General features: G+C 37.2%; 3 protein-coding genes across 3 annotated transcripts; all 3 read right to left on the bottom strand.

The window, feature by feature from the left end:
• Positions 1-177: 177 nt before the first annotated feature.
• srsf6 (serine/arginine-rich splicing factor 6) lies at positions 178-4346 on the bottom strand. The gene is made up of 6 exons (XM_015377792.1): positions 4095-4346; positions 3581-3741; positions 1953-2074; positions 1643-1845; positions 1489-1551; positions 178-1375 (listed from the first exon to the last, which is right to left on the bottom strand). Exons 1-6 carry the CDS (start codon positions 4199-4201, stop codon positions 850-852), a joined length of 1182 nt encoding a protein of 393 aa, XP_015233278.1. The 5' UTR covers positions 4202-4346; the 3' UTR covers positions 178-849.
• A 1872-nt stretch (positions 4347-6218) lies between these two features.
• Positions 6219-10390, bottom strand: eif2s2 (eukaryotic translation initiation factor 2 subunit beta). The gene is made up of 9 exons (XM_015377812.1): positions 10376-10390; positions 8901-9084; positions 8712-8812; positions 8488-8614; positions 8309-8409; positions 7335-7483; positions 7192-7248; positions 7006-7091; positions 6219-6483 (listed from the first exon to the last, which is right to left on the bottom strand). The coding sequence occupies exons 1-9, from the start codon at positions 10388-10390 to the stop codon at positions 6308-6310; spliced, it is 996 nt and encodes a 331-aa protein (XP_015233298.1). The 3' UTR covers positions 6219-6307.
• A 950-nt stretch (positions 10391-11340) lies between these two features.
• Positions 11341-20212, bottom strand: LOC107086700 (charged multivesicular body protein 4b). Its single transcript, XM_015377813.1, has 5 exons — positions 19875-20212; positions 15608-15785; positions 15391-15505; positions 14882-15008; positions 11341-13439 (listed from the first exon to the last, which is right to left on the bottom strand). Exons 1-5 carry the CDS (start codon positions 20056-20058, stop codon positions 13378-13380), a joined length of 666 nt encoding a protein of 221 aa, XP_015233299.1. The 5' UTR covers positions 20059-20212; the 3' UTR covers positions 11341-13377.
• Positions 20213-20462: the final 250 nt, after the last annotated feature.

The raw sequence follows: 20462 nt of genomic DNA, 5'->3' as shown, positions 1-20462 counted from the left end.
CTGGACAAGAAAATGATGCTGCATTCAGAAAACAATCCGCACACTGAGGCAAATGAACAATATCAAAGTTGAGCTGTGAATGAAACCAGCTTTAAACAAAGAAACTCAGCATGAGAAGTGTTCTTTAAGTCTTTAAAGAAAAAAAAACCAAAAAAACACAAATGGGGATAAAATAAAAAACCCAACAGGACTTTAATTAGAGCATCAAAGAAAACTTAACATTGCAATGTAGGCATTTTCTACATATTATTCACTGCCTCAATCAACTTATAAATTAAGCATGTTGGGGACATGCATCCATTAACAGAGCTCATGTTCAATCTATAAAAAATTATCCTTAACAACCCACATAAAATGCAAGCTGTTCAAATGTAGGAATAATTCTTCTTACAAGCAAGATAGAAAAAAAATAAGGTTACCCAGGAAACAGAAAAAAATAATAAAGCTTCAATATCAGACGATTCTTCCTCAACTTTTAATGTGGTTAGAAAACAAAATATGCTGCTTTGCATAATAATCTAGGGTATTATAGTAAATGCTACCCAGTGTACTGATAGCAGATTTACGATTGGTGAACACTTCTGAGAAAAACAGATTTCTATGGGGAAAGTAAAGGTTTAAATTTAAGGGATCGGAGAAATTCTAAACTGGAAGACAATTGTGAGATATTTCCCGGATGAAAGTTTTAATACCAACTCCAAAAAAAACAGCCCTGATAATCAGCATTTATCATCTGCATGTCAAAACACACTTTTAAAGAGGAAAGGGAAACAAAGTAAGGAAGCAGAGACATGTGACACTGCTTATTATTTACAGCCTTATAATAAAACTTAAACAACTATCAAACATCTAATCCTGAGAGGCTGATCTAGATCTTGAACGAGACCTTGAGCGGGAGACTGAGCGGGAAGCTGAACGCTTCTCTCTGGATTTAGAGCGACGTTCTTCTTTATGTGGGGATGGAGAGCGGGAAGCAGATTTGGCATCACGCTCCTCTTTGCCATTTTCCACAGGGGAAGGTGAACGGCTGCGGGACTTCTTGTCAACAGCAGCATCCATCTCCTTGGATCTGCTACGAGAATCCCGCTCTGACTTAACTTTAGAGCGGCTCTTGGAACGTGACTTGGAGCGGCTCTTAGAACGTGACCTGGAGCGGCTCTTAGAACGTGACCTGGAGCGGCTCTTAGAACGTGACTTAGATTTCCGGTCAGCTGAACGGGACTTGTGTGACCGTGAGCGAGATTTGGACTTGCGGGAGCCAGAACGGGATCTGCGGGAGCCAGAACGGGATTTCCGCTCTCCTGACTTGGAACGAGACTTCCGGTCAGACCTTGAGCGAGAGCGATGCCTTCTCTTGTTGCTTCGGGAACGAGATCTGATGGCGAGAACGACAAATAATTAGGATAAAGTTTTGAATATTTGCCTAAATTAACAAAAAGATTCTGAAGCTCAGTTTGCTTTCAAGTTAATACTCAATTCTAAACTGACCTGGAGTGAGACCTGGAGTGACTCCTTGAGCTTCTGCTGCGGGAGCGGCGTCGGCTTCGAGATCTGACAACATGAGTCAAATATATGACTTTTCAGAAGAAGCTTTTAATAAAACATGAATTCTAGGTTTAGAAACTGATATGAGTATTCCAACCTGGAGCGACTCCCAGAGTAAGACCTTTGTTTGCGCGGTCTGTCCTCCACCAACCGAATCTTGCGCCCGTTGATGTCTGTGCCGTCCAACTTGTCCAAAGCTCGTTTCATGTCAGAACGGGTCCGGAACTCAATCACCCCCTCATTGGTTCGTTCCTTGTGGGCGTCTGCATAAGTCACCTCACCTGCCTGACGCATGAAGTCCTTAACGAGACAGAATACAGAGAGAAAAAAAACATATAAAACACAAGCTCAGAGTTTCAATCTTTAAATGTTGCTTAAATGAATGACAGACAAAAAAAAACCTTTACCTTGAGGTCCTGCCAACTGCAGCGACTTGACAAGTTTTCCACAATAAGACGGTACTCCGTACGGACTGGAGGTCCATACTTGTCTCTTCCAGAGCGGCTCCTGCTGCTGCTATAACCACTACCTTTAAAGACGATAGCACAGGCAAACATTTTTTAGAGCAAACAAGATACAAACAGCCGAGAAAATTACGAGTCTTGACTACTGAATGAAAATAGGCCAGATCAAACTGGGGAATAAATTGAAATACGAGTCCCCCCAATCCCTATTTCCTTCTGAGAACTTCATATAAGAGATTTAACAGGAACTGCAAAGACTTTTAAGTCTTTAGCATTTAGATTATAAAGATGTTTACTGCTGCAAAGAACACCACTGATTCCATTTCCAGCAAAACAATGCCTTTAACTAATATTTCATATTGAAATATTTTAGCTGGACAGTGATGTTCTTTCATGTTCCCTGAACCCTGTAACAAAGAGAGAGGAGAATTCCACATTGTCTTTGGTCAAAGATGCTGGTGGACTGAATTGAGCCTAAATGGTACAGTGAAATTTGTACAAGTATGTCAACTGATATTTTGCCAGATGCTAGTCAATCCCACTATCCTTTTTTTTCCTTTTCAGTTTTGCACTTACAAATTTTCTTTAGATTGTACGTTGTCAACTACAGCCGATCCAGTCATGTTTGCTGTCAACATAAAAACCAATGGCAATCCTCACCATCACCCCTGGTCTATTGGCAAAAGGCTGCTGTCATCATGGCTTCCGGTAAGGTCAGCCAAGGATCAAGGGGGGCAAAGGTCACACACACATTGTAAGGTGAAAGCCAAGGCCAAACGGGACAGGCAGTCATCTTAGCCAGTCATCTTTAGCCTCAATGGACTCTCAGCCTCAGCCCGCAGCTGGACTCTTTCAAATTGAAACATCAAGGACTTTTGTTAATGTTTAATATATTGGAAAAAAAATATATATAAATAAATGCTAAAATTAGCAATGCACAAATTAAGAAAAATGTTAGTTAAAACCTAACCTCGAACAATGTACATTTGCTATATTTATTTTAATTACATGTGAAATAAATAATTTAAAGAATGTTAGAAAGGTTTTACCAACAGAAAAAAAAATCCCTAATACACTTAAGAGCATTTTAGCTCATCATCAAGCCTGACTTGCAGTTATTTGCCCATTCCCATCAATGCACCAGGAGGAGCAAAAACCTACAGGTCAGCGACTATTAATGGATTAGTTATCTTTAGAAAAAAATGTGATTTGAGCTACATAAAGATAACGAAGTAAACAAACTGATATCATTACGACCACAGAACAGTTTGGCGAAATAAAAGCATTGCTTTTAGTCAAACTATTGCTTATAAAAGTAAAGACACTAAGTAAAAGAATGTAATATACTTTATGCATATAAAAACGGCATGCTTTAAACGGCGGTATCCAAACGTTTTAGCTATCGAGCAACAATGTTAACCTGAAAAAATTAATTCAGGCCAGCTGGATGAAAAATGTGCCAAAATAAAAAAAAACAGTTAAAAGGCTAAAAACATCTTTAGAAATCTACACCCTAACATGACACCGATGTAAAAGGGGAATTAATATCTGCCAGTCCAGAGTGCACTTACTGCGCCCTCCGCCCCAGTAACCCCCACCGTAGCCGTCTCGATCTCTTCGTGGGCCCCGGGCATGCTCGACGATCACACGCTCTCCACATAGCTCCTTTCCATTCAGCTCATACACGGCATCGTCAGCGTCCCGGTTGTCTTCAAACTCCACGAATCCATAGCTAAATAAAATGAAACATTATAAAAATAGACAAGCAAATCATATGTTGATGAATAACATCTACACGTATGCATTAAACATCAAGCCAGGCAAGCTTAGTCCACGCTAGCTCTAATATAGGAACTACAAAGCCGCCATATTGGCCATGAGACCTTTGCTAAAAGGGGTCGAAAAACGGTTAAAATGTGTTTCCGATTCTCTCTCTTAGCCCTTAACAATCATCGCTTTACTGTTTTAAAGCCAAATTTAGAAGCTGAAAAAAGAAGCTTTCATATTACAGCGTTAACAATTTCAGTCAGTCGTAGCAGCGGTTCCAAAGCTAATAGCATGTTCAAACAGTTAGCAAAAACTTACCCATTTTTCAGGTCTATTTCCATCAGTTTTCCATATCCGCTGAAGAAACGCTGAAGGTCCTTTTCGCGAACTTGATAACTTAATCGGCCAATGTAGACTCGAGGCATGTTTAAGATTTTAAGCCAAGCCTAATGTTGTTCTAGAGAGTTCTTCCAAACGGCTCCTAGTGTTGGTCCAGTTGCGTCACACACAACCTTTTAACAACCATTAAAGAACGATTTCGCTCGAGGCCAATGCCAGCCAATAAGAGTAACGGTCGACTGCTGTACTTCCGGTATGGGATCTTCAAAATAAAAGCAGGTTTACCGATCATTGATTGAGCATCATTTCTGTAAATCTTTAATGTCCGACATTGCTGCTTCTAATTTGTAATCGGTTTTATACACCCAAAGATCTGAATTTAGCTTTGAATGGAATATAAATCCAATCTATTGAGATGAGGTATAGCTGCGCTATCACAGAAACGTGGATTTTAAGGGGATGCATTGTTTTGACAGAATGAATCCAGTCTGAGCTGATGGATGGATTTCAATGAATGCCCTGACAAAGAAAACATGCCATTCATGCTGCTTAGAATTTTAGCTTAAGAGAAATTTCTCTACCAGAAGGAAGCAAAAAAAAAAAAAAAAAACCTACCAGACAAAATGTGATGGTGTAAATTAAAGAGCAAATTTTTACCCTCAGTCCAAATAGAGAAAACATGTTAAAAACTGGAAATGTTACATAACCATCTGAAAAAAGCAGTTTTGAAACATTAAGGTGCAATTTTTAAATGACCATATTTTCCGATCAAAAAAAAAACAAAAAAAAAAAAAAAAAACTTTGAAAAGAGCATGTATATTTGTGGGAAAATTGAGAGGAAAAATACATTTGCTTAGAGCAGATCCAAATCTCAGAACTCTTATGTGCAAAGTTGGTAGAGATTAAAATCCCAAAAGGCCAGTAGTGCTCCAAATTACTGAAGTGGTTAATACAAATTATGGATTTGATTTATTTTTTTTTTACCTCAAATTTCAAATTCCATACCATTTATTTCTGATAATAAAATGTCATTGAGATAATCTTGACATTTAGTCTAGGATATTGCTCTTTGGGATCTCACTGCCTTTGAAAATAAAATTTGACACAAGAAAAGGTAATGGAGAGAGAGAGAAAACATTTTATTTACGTAAAAACCCGGTTTTAAAATAACTGGTCCGACCAAACCCACAACAGGCTCCTACAAAAGCAGAACCGACATGTGGCCTGCTGCACATGAACCGACTCCATGTTCTGGGTAGATTATAGAGTAAATCTCGTTACCTTTTCAGTAAATACCAACCAGCAAGAATTAAACCAGGAAGTTTTTTTGTTTGTTTGTTTTTGTTATAAACCAAATTAAACCAGCTTTTGACAATTTTTATTTTAAATTGTTTAAATCAAACTAATAAAAACATATTGATTTAATCTTTAGAAATCCTCAACACAACAAAAGTACTCTGACTGTATAGATTCCTCCTTCAACAGAGCAGTCATATTCGCCATAGCTTCTGTTTGTCCAAAAGTTTTCCAATATTTATATTTTACTATAAATCAATGTGGTCAGACTTCTTTGTCACTAATTTGGCTTAAAACATTAATAACAGCCCTGTCAATAAGATCTTTATCAGTAAGCTGCATAGAAACCTAAATAGTTTTGTGATTTGGGCCAAAATTAAAACTGCTGTAGCATTTAGTTTAGCCCTAGTGAAGAATATAGATGGACATCAGAAGAGGCAACACTCTGGAGGTGGATCAGCCAAGTTTAACACAACATGACCGGCTGTGGTGTTAATCTATTGTCTTCATCTCTGTGTGTGAAGTGGGAGAAAAAAAAAAAAAAAAAAGAATTCAAGCTGTGGTCAATCAAGCTTTTCTTAAATCCAGAAAGCACAGCAAATGGAAAAAGTTCTAAGTGGCAAAGGGTTCATAGGGTAAACGAAACAAATGCACTCAATCCAGTGGTGTTTTCTGGTGAACATCACCTGCTTTACAGCACCTGAACCTATCTGTTGCTTTTGTATAATCTCTCCCTCCCCTCCTGCCTGTACAGGCAATGAAAACTAAACAGCCAAACTCCCACAGTTCGATTCAGAGAGTTCTTTATGCAAATCATCAAGGCCGTCTGGACCCCAGCTTCTGGGAAAAGGAGGTCATAGGGAGAGGGATGGGGCGAGGGCCAGGTTTCTTGGCCTTTAGTTGGCTTTGGCGCGGAGCTGCGCTCTCTTGCCCGTCACAGCCTGGAAGCCAGTCTTGATGCTAGCGACAGAGCAGCGGGAGTGGCACGTCTCACACTGCAGAAAGTAAAGACGAGTGTCCTTCTGCAGGATGGTCTCTGGGGAGCGGCAGGTGTGACACGTCACGTATTCCTCTGCAGGAAAGAAGGAGAAAAAGAAAAAACAACCTTAGGGCAGTCTGGAAAAAATAACCTGGAAAACAAACGCATGTGGCAAGACAATCTTACGACTACAATACCCACAATCCAATGCCCAACATGTTCATTTGCAAATTTGAGCTTAAACAGGTAAAAGTTTGAAAATACTGGAAGGACCGGAATACTGTTCAGGGTATTTACCAAGTACTGCTGCTCCTTCTGCTTTTAAATGTTCAACTTTATTTTCTAAATATGTTGTTAGGAACAGAATCAAAGGACATTTTAAAATGAATCAAACCTTGCTCTATTAGAGCCCACTCCTTCCACACTTTTACATACAACCCCCTATTTTGATAAATTATTTGGATTATTTTTCACTACAGGTTTAATATTTTATACTTTCTTCAGCTAATCTGAGCTCAGACAGCATTTATACATTAAATTCAATCCTTCTGGTTCACATTTATAAATATGAACTCCTAGTAGGGCAAAAAGTGAATATAAGTCTTTCCAACTTACTGATATATCTTCTCAACACGTTTTCTATCTGTTTCTGTTGAAATCTGCCTTTGATCACAAGCTGGTTATTTCCATCTATAGAGCCGCTGTAATAAGAGACAAAAAAAGGAACAATCAATGAAATGCACACACTGGCAAAGGTGTATTCAGATTTACAACAACAACAAAAAAAAAAAAATGTTCTACCTGGTTCCCAGCTCAGCCAGCAGAAAAGCGAGAAGATGTTTAGGCTGACGATGCAACCTGTGAGGAACAAAGAGGAACAGGGGGTGATTTTCCTGAACGAGGGTCATGGGCAGAATATACCAAGGCCGGTTGTCATGACTCACAGTTTGCAGATATCTGTGAAGTTGACAAAGGACGTTTTCTTGGTTCCCACTCGGACCACCTGAGGGGGCTTCATTACAAATTTCCTCTTCTCTCCAGCCACCATGTCTGGATTTTTTTCCCTCATGATGTTGAAAACTCTGTTTAGGAGCTGTGATGAAAACAACATAAGCTGATAATATCCTCCACAAATATCACAAGAATTGGTCATAATGCTGACATTGGCTATGTGTAATCTCCTTGTTTCACCGCCAAATAGAATATTTCTTTGGCTCAGAGCCTCTTTTCCTACTTTTTTTTTATTGTTGGAAAGAGTAGGAAAAAAAAAAAAAAAAAAAACTACAGCAGCTATCAAGTTTGTTTTTTTCCTGTCTAGTCATGTGCTTTAGTGTTTAAAGGTGCCTCAATTATAAGCAGTGCTGAAAGAGAAGTAATTAATTTCATATACACACACTACTATTCCATTAAATCACCCCTAATTTAGCACTTCAGTTTTAAGCTTTCCTTCCAATAAAGAGCTTGATAAAGCAGATGTTGTTTGCTCATGTGGTGTTTTTCACGTAGAAATTACCTTTTCCTACAGTGAGATAATGCTACACACAAAAAACTATTTGAAATTCATCACTACGCAAACGTCTCAAACCACGTCTTGTTTGGTTTTCCTTGGTGACTGCAGCAGACAGTCATTAATACTGAGCCTGGCTTTACTGGAGATTTCTTCTCACTAATCACTGTTAGAACATATTTTCTAGGAAGGGAGGGACTGGTGCAATCACCTGCATTAAATTATCAAATATATCCGACAATGAAATCACACTGGCTATATGATGGCAGTGTTAGAATGTAGCAGTTTTATCTGGACTGAATCAGATTCTAGAAAAGGCAGTATGAACTTCCGCTGCTTGGCCTTGAGATAATCTTAAAAACCACAGTGCAACTACAGTACTAGGCTCTGTTATTTTCTGCTCGGTCCTACCTCATCATACGTGTAGTCTCTTTCCGTGCCTGCCCACGCTGGTCCAGTAGGGGAAATGAATGAAATCCCATCGTTGTTCTTACCCTCATCATCCTCCTGAGCTGCAAACATAGTATAAAAACCTTGTAACAAAAGGCCGCCTGCTTTTACTACTTAAGGAAGGTCTTTAGGATTTGTACCATCATCTTTTTCCAAGGACTCTCCCTCATCAAAGTCGACTTTCTTTGACTTCTTCTTCTTAGGGAGCTTCAAATCTAGGCTGTCCTCCTCGAGCTCCTCGGTGGGCTCTCCCTCGATTTTCAGTTCCTGGTGTGATTAGAGTCATTTAGCAGGAGTGCAAAGGAAAAAATAAATGGAATAATTGTGCAGACAGAAGTGAAAAAGGAGTTTATTGATGACTGACCTTTAATCCTTCTTCTACATCATTCCCAAAAACTTTTGGTTTCTTCTTCTTCTTTTTCTTTTGGTTGAAGAAGTTGAGATCATTCAAATCATCGGACAGTTCTACAAAGACAAACAAACAGTAAAAAATCCAGCCACACGTGCAATAAAAATAAAACCAAGGGAAACGTTAAACGACTCTCGGTCTCACCCTTTTTTCTGCCTTCATCTTCATCGAAATCCACCTCCTTGTCTTCTCCAATCTCTGGCTCTGCCTCCTTGGCTTCCACCTCTTTTGCTTCTTCTCCTCCTACCCCCTCACCTCCTTCCTCATCCAGCATGAAGGGCTTCTTCTTCTTTTTCTTCTTCTTAGTCATGTTGGGATCGAAAATCATCTAAAAAGAGACAGGAAACCAAAAAATAAATTCAAAAAAGATTTCAAAGAAAGTTCAAGCTTGGTAGGTTATATATTTTTGATTTCAATTTCCTGAATACTCCAGACTTTAATTTTATTGAAAGTTCTTTTGACCCTTAAAGTATTAATAAAAGGCAGATTTTTCTGATAGGATCAGTCTTGAATTACTGAAACAGCAAAAAACACAAGGCAGGAAGCGGAGTAAAAGGAGGAAGTTGGGACAGTTTGTGGAATAAGAGATAAACTGAGAGTCTACTGGCAGGTGGGAGGATTTATGTGGGAGTTGAATGGATGAATGTTCCAACAGAGTAACAAGTGAATGAGTGGACCCAGATGGATGGATGGATGGATGGAAAATGGCAGGACAATTATTGAGACAGAAGGATGGAAGAATCCTTGGATGCACTGCAGTTTTCAATTTTTTTTTCCTCTGAAAAAACTTTCTAAAAACAAATTCAATTATGTGATTTTTTATTTTTTAAGTGCATCACAGTACTGGCATCAATAAAGGTTTTATTTTAAAAATATTAGATTGCCGTCAGACATGAAAACAAGCTGCATTTGTTTTGTTATTTCATTCAGAAAACAGCTAGAAAAGCAACATTTGGTTAATTTACTAACAAAAGGGCATAAAACAAATATTAAAGTGTATAAAGGATGCAATCATATATACCATCACAAAGGAAATATATATTAAAATTAATCTGAAATAAATACAAGGCTGGAGCTTAGCTTTTATATCATATACTTCAGTTAGCATACACTAAGCTATGAGATACAACAGTAACCTATTATGAAATACATTAATTTTAAGGAATTTAGCTTTATGAATGAAACATTTTCAAAGGATGATATTAGTATTAATAATACAGTGATTGCTTAATAAGCTACATTTGTATAGTTGATCGAAATAAGCCGTTAGCATCGCCGTTTCTGCTTAGCTAACAATAACGGTTTGGTTTGAAGAATCCAATTATGAAGACAAGACGGAATTACAAGCTACAGTATATAATAATCATCTCCACGGTGCGATAAACCTCGGTTCAGCTGCCCACTTAATTTATTTTTAATAAATATTAACAGTGTGTGTGGTTGGTCGGGCCGCTGTTAGCCCGGTAGAAACAGCCATGTGAGAGCTGCCACGGACAGGGAGGGGAGCTGCACTCCCAAGGCCCAAAGTCATCATTAGGGACCGAGAAATCATCCATCCAACTGCCCAGGCGGTACCACTCCGACACGGATAAAACGCCGAACAGCCCGGAATTTCTTACCTCGTCTCCTGACATGTTTGCGGCTTGAAATAGAAGAAAATTCAGTCAACGGTTCTTCTTCTACGATCACTACCACACGTCTGCGCCAAGATATTTCTTGCATCAGCGCTGGTCAACTACGCGCATGCGTGAAGTCGCCAAACCCTGACGTCACGACAAAAACCTTGGGGATGGGGAGCGTTCAAGATCAAAACGTTGCACAGGAACCCTAGAAACATGGGATTTGATTGTTTCAAGGTCTATGCTCTGCTGTGGCATGTTTTTTTTTTTCCTTAAAATAAATAAACTCAACGGGATTTAAGGGCAGGATGACATATCAATTTACAGATGGAAAATATTGGCTTTTCTAGACTGTATTAACCATTCCTTTAATTAAAAGCTCTGCATTTGTCCATCCATTCCTCAATTTTTGCAGGTTGTCATATTCAAAGCCTATTTATATACCCATTGTGAATTTTAGTATTTATACCTGAAAATAGCCGATTTTTAATAATTTTAACCAGTATTTTTTTTATTCCAGATCTTTTCCTGCACTTATCCACTGTGATCTTATACTGGTCTTTGCAGGACCAATATAAACACACTGAGCTAAACTGTGGTTGCTTCATGTTGGAAAAAACTTTATTTCTGCCGAAAATTTACAGACTAAAACAAACCCAAAAAAAAAAAAAAAAAAAAAGAGACAAACCTGAATGGTATTTTTGGAATTCAGCTCTTATTTTTTGCTAGCAGCACATGTATCAAACTGGTTTACAATGCTGGAGGAAGTGATCAAAGCAAACCGGCAAGACTAGTTTAGTGATTTAATCAAAGTCCAGACCTACTTGTGATTAGGGCTGGGTATTTTCGCCAAAGTCCTGAATCAACTCGATTTTGATTCATTCAGTTCTAAATCGATTAATTGCGATTCGATCTGTTTTTACAACAATGAAAGTGGTTCAACTGTTTCAAAATACTCATGTATTTTATTTTTTCCTGTCATATCAAACACAAAGTGCAAACTTGTAAATCGGACAGTTTAAACTTGAGATGTGAATAAAAATGTCTCAAAAATGCAAACTTGTTTGTGAAAAGTGAAGCATCACACGAGCAAGCAGACCTGACACATCGGGGACACAGCAGACATGCATGAGCTGCATTATCTCCACTGCACAAACCATATTGGCAGCGATGTCTGTAACAATTATACAGGGTGTTTGCTGGTCAGACCCCATTTGATAATGTCTTCAGTCAACCTATTGGCTATATATATAGCTGTCTGGCTTGAAGTCATCTTGACTGCATCTTTCCTGCTCATTTGAATGTGACCGTCACGCGCATCACTATAAAAATAATCGATCTCATTCCCTAGACATTGATTTTGCAAAAATGTAAAGGAATCGATTCAAAATCGATTAAATCGACCTACTTGTGATTCAAATGTGGTGACAAAACCATATAATGTTATGGGTAAAAAGGCCCCAATGTTACTTTTCTGCAAAGGTTGGTTTGAAAAGCTTGAAAAAATCATTTGAAAAAGAAAAAAAAAACAGTTATCAATGATATTAACGACTGATTGATACAGGAAGAGATTTAATCTACACCAAGTATTTAGTATTAAGATGTTGATTGTACATTCACTGGTTGCACACAAAAAATATTCATTGTTATTGAAGGGTGAATTAATGTGACTTAAAATGTAAAGAGCTTTAAGTGATCTGTATATTCAAAATCATTGGGTTATTAACTGTTTAATGGTCCTCATTTACAGCCATAATCTCCATCTGCAAAGATGGAGAATAAGAATAAAAAAGTGTCAATAAACACTTGATAAAGATAAAGCTTCCACAACAGTAAAGGATCTGTAAACTTTTAATGATTCTGCAAATAATATTCTCATCTGGATAAATAAAACATAGAAATGCAGACATGCTTTCTCCATCTCTCCTTGAATTTTCTTTTCTATTTAATGAAAAAAAAACAAAAAAAAAACATGTGACTTCAAAAATGAATCCTTTCGTCTCCAAACTGCAGCTGTTGTGGATTGCAGATAGGAAATCTGAAATCCCCATTTCCATCTGGATGCAACTCATAAGTTGTGACAAAAGTTTATTATAACTATTATTATTTTTAACAATATACAATCTGAAACAAAACCCTTATAAGGACAGAGAGAGTAGGATGAGAGTTGTTGGGTTAAGCTTCTCCCTTCAAAAGCCGTGCGGAGTGATCTGTATTGTGACTTCCCATGTCTGCATGCTTTGCACGAATTCAGCCCGAACCTCTCGAAAACTTCATATGAAAAAGAGATACAGTTGAGATATTTACACCAAATAACAAGAATCACTGGTGAGGATGCCTTCTGAGGCTAAAACGAATGACAGGAGGTAAAGAGAAAGGTCAGAGCCCTGCAGCTTCACACAAAATATGAGGTTATGCTTTTTGCAAACACACGCAGAATCTGCAGAATCCTCACCCTCTGCATGCTTCTGGTTAAAGAGCAATTAGGAAACAAATAAAGGTAAATAAAGGAATTAAGGAAAAAAAAAAAACAACAAAAACATTTAGGTAATCAACAAGACAAATACATATTTTGGAGCAAGAACCATAAGGATTTAGCTTTAGTGAAAATTCTGATGTTCTAAACATCATCAGATCTCTGCAGCACGTCGCTTGAAACAAACGCTACTTCTATTGAAATGATCCTGCCTGCTTTGGGGACCATTGATGGGTTGGTTTAAAAATCAAGGATAAAAAATGTCTAGGTGACTCTGAGACCCTCATAAGTTAGCAATAAGAGGCAATGGGTCTCAAAGTTCCATTTTTTGGGGGTGATAACAGAAGAAAATAAGAAGGGAGGAAAAAAAAGTACAGCATTGTTTCCTATTTTGTAGTGTTACACAATGTCAGCTCTCCTCAGACACACAAAAAAGAAACACTCAACATCCAATCAGTTCATTCCATATGTTGCTCCTTCCTCTTTCCTCGCTCAGATGCAGGTGTGATGTGAAGGGATGCTGCGTTTACATGGCCTCCGCCCAGCGCTGCAGGTCCTCCATGTCGTCCTCGTCTTCTTCTTTCTTGGCTAGTAGGTGAAAAGAAATTTTAAAAAAGACATAAGAGTCAGGAGGCGAAAATTAGCTCTGTTTGCAACTTTATGGGGATTTTAATGGAACACACCAAAAGAGAAAGAAAAAATATATACATATCATGGCATACACACCCCTCCCCCCTCAACAATAACACCCAGAGGTTAAATCTAGGGCAGTTCCTTAAAATACGACTCAGTGCAAGTAGAAATAAATACAAGTTGAGAAAGGTTAGATTATTAGTCCTTTAAAGTGGCACAATTTTCTCATTTGGGTTCAAAACCAGAGAAATGCTGTAACCTTCCAAAAAAAATGAACCTTCCAAAAAAATGAAAAATAAACAAAATGCGAAAAATGCGACACTGTAGTAGGGCCAGGCTATAATTTTTTTTAATTTCGAGAATAAAGTTGAAACATTACGAGAATAAAGTCGTAACATTACGAGAATTAATTCCTAAAATTACGAGAATAAAGTCATAAAATTAGGAGAATTAAGGTCGTAACATTACAAGAATTAAGGTTTTAACATTACAAGAATAAAGTCGTAACATTACGAGAATAAGGTCGTAATATTACAAGAATAGTCAGAAAATTAAGAGAATGAAGTCATAACATAACGAGAATAAAGTCGTAACATTATGAGAATTAAGGTTTTAACGTTACGAGAATAAACTCGTAACATTACAATAATAAAGTCGCAATCTTACAAGAATAGTCAGAAAATAAAGAGAATGAAGTCGAAACATATTGAGAATAAAGTCGTAACATTACGAGAATTAAGGTTTTAACATTACAGGAATAAAGTCTTAATATTACAAGAATAGTCAGAAAATTAAGAGAATGAGGTCGTAACATTACGAGAATAAAGTCGTAAAATTACGAGAATTAAGGTTTTTACATTACTAGAATAAAGTCTTAACATTACAAGATTAAAAACGTAACAAGATTAAAGTGGTAAGATTACGAGAATAAAGTGGTAACATTACGAGAATAAAGTGGTAACATTACGAGAATAAAGTGGTAACATTACGAGAATAAAGTCGTAACATTACGAGAATAAAGTCGTAACATTATGAGAATAGTCAGAAAATTCAGAGAATAAAGTTGTAACATTACAAGAATAAAGTTGAGTTTTATGACAACTAGAAGCACTTTCTTCCCTAAAATGAGGAATGTCCAGCATCATGTGAAGTTATACTTTGCCAGAGGTTTGAAAAATAAGGAAATCTTTTAGCACACCAGCATCAAATTGGGCAGAATGTCAAAGTGGCGCTTGTCAGCCGACAGATCGGAAGTTCAAAGCTTTCTTTCTGAGACAGGTTGTGGTATGATGACTTCATTCTGGTAAATCTATAACTTTATTCTCGAAATAAAATAAAATAAAAATTAAAAATCTCTAGCCTGGCCCTAATACTCCGTTGTGGAAAAGCAAACTCACCAGGTCTGGAAGGTAATGAAGTAGAAGGCACGTTGGGGAGGGGGACGTTCTCTGGTCCTCCGATCTCCAGCAGGTTTTTGTCCAGCTCCTCTTGTTCCAGCTCATCCAGCTCTGCCAGCAGCTCATCCTTACAGAGAGACGGATCAACAACAAAGATTAAAACCAACTCTACACACGGCTAAGATAGAGATGAAAAAACTGGGAAGGATCTCATGTGTTGGTGGCTAAACCTGATTGTGAAAGAGGGAAATCTGAATCAGAACTAAATCAGGATTCTTTTGGTCAGACTAAAATTTTAAGAGGATTTTCTTAGGGCCGCCCTGTGGACGGAATACGGTTGGCTATGTGGAATTACTCTGAATGAAGACATTTAGATTAAAAGTCAAACTGTAACAGTTTTAAGAAAGGAGGTTGAGCTCAACCCGAAGCAAAAAGCTGACCAAGAGTTCTGCTTTACCAGATTAACTGACTTGGTTTAACGGCTCACATCTTTCCAGGGTTGGACTCACCTCATCAAACTCTTCTCCAAAGCCAACGGGTTTAGAAATGGCGTCAGAGATTTCCTGAGCCAGCTCCTGCTGCTCCGTAATGTCTTGCATGAGGTCGTCCACTTTGTCAATGTCCCTGAAACGATGACAAGAGGAGAAAATTATTTAAACGAATATAAAAAAAGAGCAAAACTCAACAGGATTAAAGTCATTTTATGATGTTGAGGTTTTTACTCACATATTTTCATGGGCAGACTTCATGGCCTTGGCAGCAAAGCCCATGTTCTTCAGCACCTCCGTGTTGGTGTTGGCGTTTTCCAGTGCCTCCCTCTGGAACTCGATGGTGGACAGGGTGCCATCGATCTGGGCCAGCTGTTTCTCGTACCTCTTCTTTCTTTTCAAAGCCTGCAGGGCGGCTGGGAGCAAAAAAAGAAGAGGATGAGGCATCAGGATGAAGGTTCATTTGCAAATTATTACCTTTTGTTGGGAATTATTCATCCCCAGTGGAGTTTTGCTTTTATAACTTAAATAAGACATTTAATGAAACAGTTATGCATCTGATTAATCAAATACTTGAAATGAAACAATTGCTTCTTAAATATTTTGGAATATAAAACAAAATACACCTTAAAAAAATCTTGCCACCACTGATAAGGATCTGTAAGAAAGCAGCTGCTATAAACAGCAAACTTAAAGGATTATTTTAGTTTAACACCTCTACTTCCTTTTAAATTTTTCATTAATTTCCTCTGATTGCAGATATATTTCCTGTCTTATTTATAATTTCCTTGGATATAACGCCTTCCTGTGTTTCCCTTTTTGAGGAATTAGGCCTTCCTTTCTCCACATTCATACCCTAGAGGGAGCAAAGTTATTGGATTACATAAAAAATATAAATTCATAAATCTCAGAATTGTAAAACAGTTACATTTATATTTTTTTATTTGTGGTTTTGTTGTTTTATAAAAAACTGACAAGTAGTCATTATTTTCTATTATATATTCCTTCTTATTTTCTGTTAGTTTTACTCGTTGTACATCATATAAGCTTGGTTATTAATAATAAAAAAAATATAAAAAACAATAACTGCCTACCTGAAGTCAAATCTAACCAACATGATATAAGCTCACCTTTAAAATGCAGGCAAAGTATTTTTGTCATGAAAATAAGGGCAGGGAAACCTCTCTTTTAGTCTTCTTCTTTGAAAAGCACCATTTTAAGAGAAGACAATGATCTATTTCCTCCAACAAATAGACAAACAAATATTATTAAATATTTTTCAACATGGTGCCAAATGATTATTTCTTTAGGTTTTTCTATTTTCACTGGTGCATTTTCTATATGGAGGAAATTTTGTTTGAATATTGTTGCAAGAAATGAAACTTTTTTTTTTTTACATGGAAATAAAATAAAATTCATAAATAAAACTTTGAACTTTGTTATAACTAATACAAGGTTTAGAGAGTAACTTTGCTATTTTCTTAGATTTTATTTTTTCAATTTTATAACTTTATTTCTTCAATTTTTCTTCTTTTTTTCCAGATTTTATAAAGATTTTGACTTTTTAAATTGCATTTCGCGGTTCACATTCTCTTCACTATTAATGTTGTCGCCAACATTCATGCTGACCAATAGAAATGCATCTCTGCGCCTCAACCCTGCGAAAAGCCCGCCCCCAGAAGTAGACAGAATGTGGTCTGTGAAATATAACGTGAAACAAAAGAAATTCATAAATTTAATTGACCAATTAAATTTTAAAAAGTTAAAAAAAGAAGAAAAAAAAGGCTAATCTGAGAAAACAGTAAAATACCTCTGAAAAATGTACAAATTTACAAAAAGTGTTCTTTGCTTGCAGCAGTAATTCACTCAATATCTCCCTAAAGTTATAGGATCTTCATTCAGGAGAAAGCACATCTACTAATGGATGCATCCATTACTTCTTTGTAGATCCTGTTGTTAATTTAGGAAGTCTTCCTCACTGCCATGGCCTCTCTCTACATTTTCAAGATGGTGGATTGAGCCCCAGTGACCGTTTCACACAACCCCTGGTTTTCTGTGCTTCTCCACCTCACATACTGTCTTTTTTTATCAATAATTTGTAATGATCAATTAAATAGAATTGTGTGCTGATTTTAGTTTAGTGCACAGGGTGAGAGATGTTCTGGTATTTACTCTGATTTTGGTGGATTTCTAATGATCAGGTGAGTCAACAACACCAGAGCTCATCAGGATGATGACATCATTAGATGCTTCATACATCAAACATCGTTGTTCTACTTGGGATGTCTTAAACCTATAACCTGATTAGGCCCATTTCTTAGAATTATGTGTTAAAATATTTTTTAAGAGTCTGACTGTGGGAAGATGCTTATGTATCTTTTCTCCCTTCCTGCATCTGTTACTGCACACCGGTGATCAACGGGCTGAAATATCCCTATTTATAAAGAGAAGTAAAAAAAAGTGACCATTTTGCAATATATATCCAATTACAGTCTTGGCGTGAAAGCTAAAGGATAGCAACTTACTCCGTTTTTAATGATAAATAACAATTTTCAAAGTACACTAGGCAACAAGAAAGCCATATCTGTTACGCAATTAAGATTTTTGCTACAGTGCAGGTTTTAAAACCAATGTAATGGACTTCATGTCATCATTTTTGTTTTAATTTGTTGGGTAAATACAGCAGAGCTGTGGTGTTTTCCTTCAACACTGTCATAAGAATCTCACCCCAGCCCATCCTGGAGGCCAAGCTCTACAAGTTACCTTCAGACCCAAACTCTTAGGATTAACCTAACCTGGATGACTCTGGATCTTACAAAGATGGCTGTTACTAAGATGAGCAAGGTGTTGTAAAAAAAAAAGAAAAAAAAAAAAAAAAGACAAACTGGAGAATATTATGTTCTCAGCCACATAAGTCAAACACACAGAGCACCATTATGACATTCATACGTCACCCTGGGCTGAGTCAGTGTGTCAACCATTGTTAAGTTGGAGCCGCAAATAATTAACATGGAGGCCAAACGCTGAACGTAATGCTGACACAGCGCATTTCCACTTCATTCACTACAAACCCTCCAATGCTATAGCTCTTTCCACTGTCAGGTCAGGTGTCATGATATATATTTTTATTTTTTTTATTTTTTTTTAGGGCTGCAACAAACGATTACTTTACAGATCCATTAATCTGCAGATAATTTTTTCTAATAATAATAATCGGATATTCAAAGGTTCCACAAAGCACATTTTTTACCAAATTAAAGCAGGTGTAACTAAACTTTTACACTTTAGTTGTTGTGGATTGAGCATATTGACTATCAAATTACTCTTTTTTTATCCTAAATGCAAAATGTTCATATATATATATATATATTTTTTTTACAATTTTGATACAATTACTGCTCCAAGTATGTTACTCTGCCAGCTAAAGGCATGTTTTAGAGTCTCTAAACTCCAGTTAACGATTAATCGATTACTAAATTAGTGACGATTATTGAGATAATCGTCACTCATTTAATCATCAGATCAATGTTGCCCTGCTATGGTCTGGCGACCTCTCGCCAGTAGACAGCTGGAGATAGAAACAGCACCCCCCACGACCCTGCATCCACCCTGCTGGATGGATGGATATGTCAATGAATCAAATTAATCGTTTCAGCTCTATTATATATATATATATATATATATATATATATATATATATATATATATATATATATATAGAATTTTATTCAGTTCAGTTCAAATTCAGAACCAATTGATCAGAAAGATGTTTTCTCTAGATTAACTTTAAATGCTAAAAGGAGCATATTTGCTATCCAGTCTGATAAAAGCATTTAAAACTAAGAAGGAACTTCTTGGAATAAAGATTCAGGTCAGAAACATATAAACAGGAATGGGATCGTCTGATCACCCACAAAAAAGTCTTATCGTTGCACTTCTAATTTGTTTTACTGATTTTTCATCTTAGAAGATATGAAAATATGGTACATAATGACACAAACATTACTACTAATTTATAACAAATCTGTCAGATTTTTGTAGGATTAAGCTTAGTGAAAATTAAAGAGCCTTTAGCATTAGACTCAGGTGGAAACACGCCCACCTCTCTGACAGCTCCTAACCTTTATCCTCACACTTTGTGTTGCTATCTTGGCAATCAATCAGTAAAGGAGGACCTTTAATTATTTCTTCCGGCTTCTAAGTATCCAATCATCAGATCATCGCAAAGATCATGCTAGATAAATGCTGAGAAACACGTTAAACAGACGTTAATGTGCCAAAAATAATTTACTTGGAATTAAAATGAGTAAAAATATATATTTATAAGTGTGTGATTTAAGCAGCTTTCCTGGGTGTCGCCCATAGAGGATGGAGCCTGCCAACAGCTCGGAAAGTTAGCCCATCATGCTAATGCGCTGGCTAACGTTTGGTTGGTTGGTGGCTGACCTGACCTCTGACCACCGAAGATAAGACACTAGGGGAAACAGACCCACTTTATTTCTCACCTCTTTTGTTTTTTGTGCCGTTTTTCTTGGCAATCTGCAGCTCCTGTTCGATTTTTTTCTCTAAAAATTCCTGTTTCTTCGTTAGCATCTCCTCCGTTTCACGGAGTTTCTGGATCGCCTCCTGTGGACTCGGTCCCTTTCCCCCTTTTCCTCCTCCTCCAAATATCTTGCCGAACAACGACATGTCTGGGCTACAAAGGAGCTCTCGCTTAAAAATGCGAAAAAATAAAACAGAGCTTAGGAGAAACGCAGGCTCCTGAAAGGCCACCCAGCTAAAGGCTACCCGATACTTCGCCCAACCTGGAAGGATTGTTGATGTTTTTTTACTTCCTGGATAAGGCCCGATGACGTTTGTTGCTAGACAACAGTAGTGGGCGTCGCCTCTTGTCTCTTTGTCTCCCTCTGCTGGACTATTAACGCAACTGCTAAAACCACAAACCTGCATTCAGCACATTGCAAAACTATTTAAAGTATATTTATTTATTTATTGCACATTCGATGCTCGAAATTATGAAGTATTAGAGCCAGACGAAACATTTTTATTGTTTTTGACAGGTTGTAATATAATGAGAAAAATTGATAGAATTC

The sequence above is a fragment of the Cyprinodon variegatus genome, unplaced genomic scaffold (assembly GCF_000732505.1).
Source record: "Cyprinodon variegatus isolate N-32 unplaced genomic scaffold, C_variegatus-1.0 Scaffold158, whole genome shotgun sequence".
Classification (NCBI taxonomy): domain Eukaryota; kingdom Metazoa; phylum Chordata; class Actinopteri; order Cyprinodontiformes; family Cyprinodontidae; genus Cyprinodon; species Cyprinodon variegatus.
The sequence above is the reverse complement of the archived record's forward strand: the minus strand, read 5'-3'. Positions and strand labels throughout refer to the sequence as shown.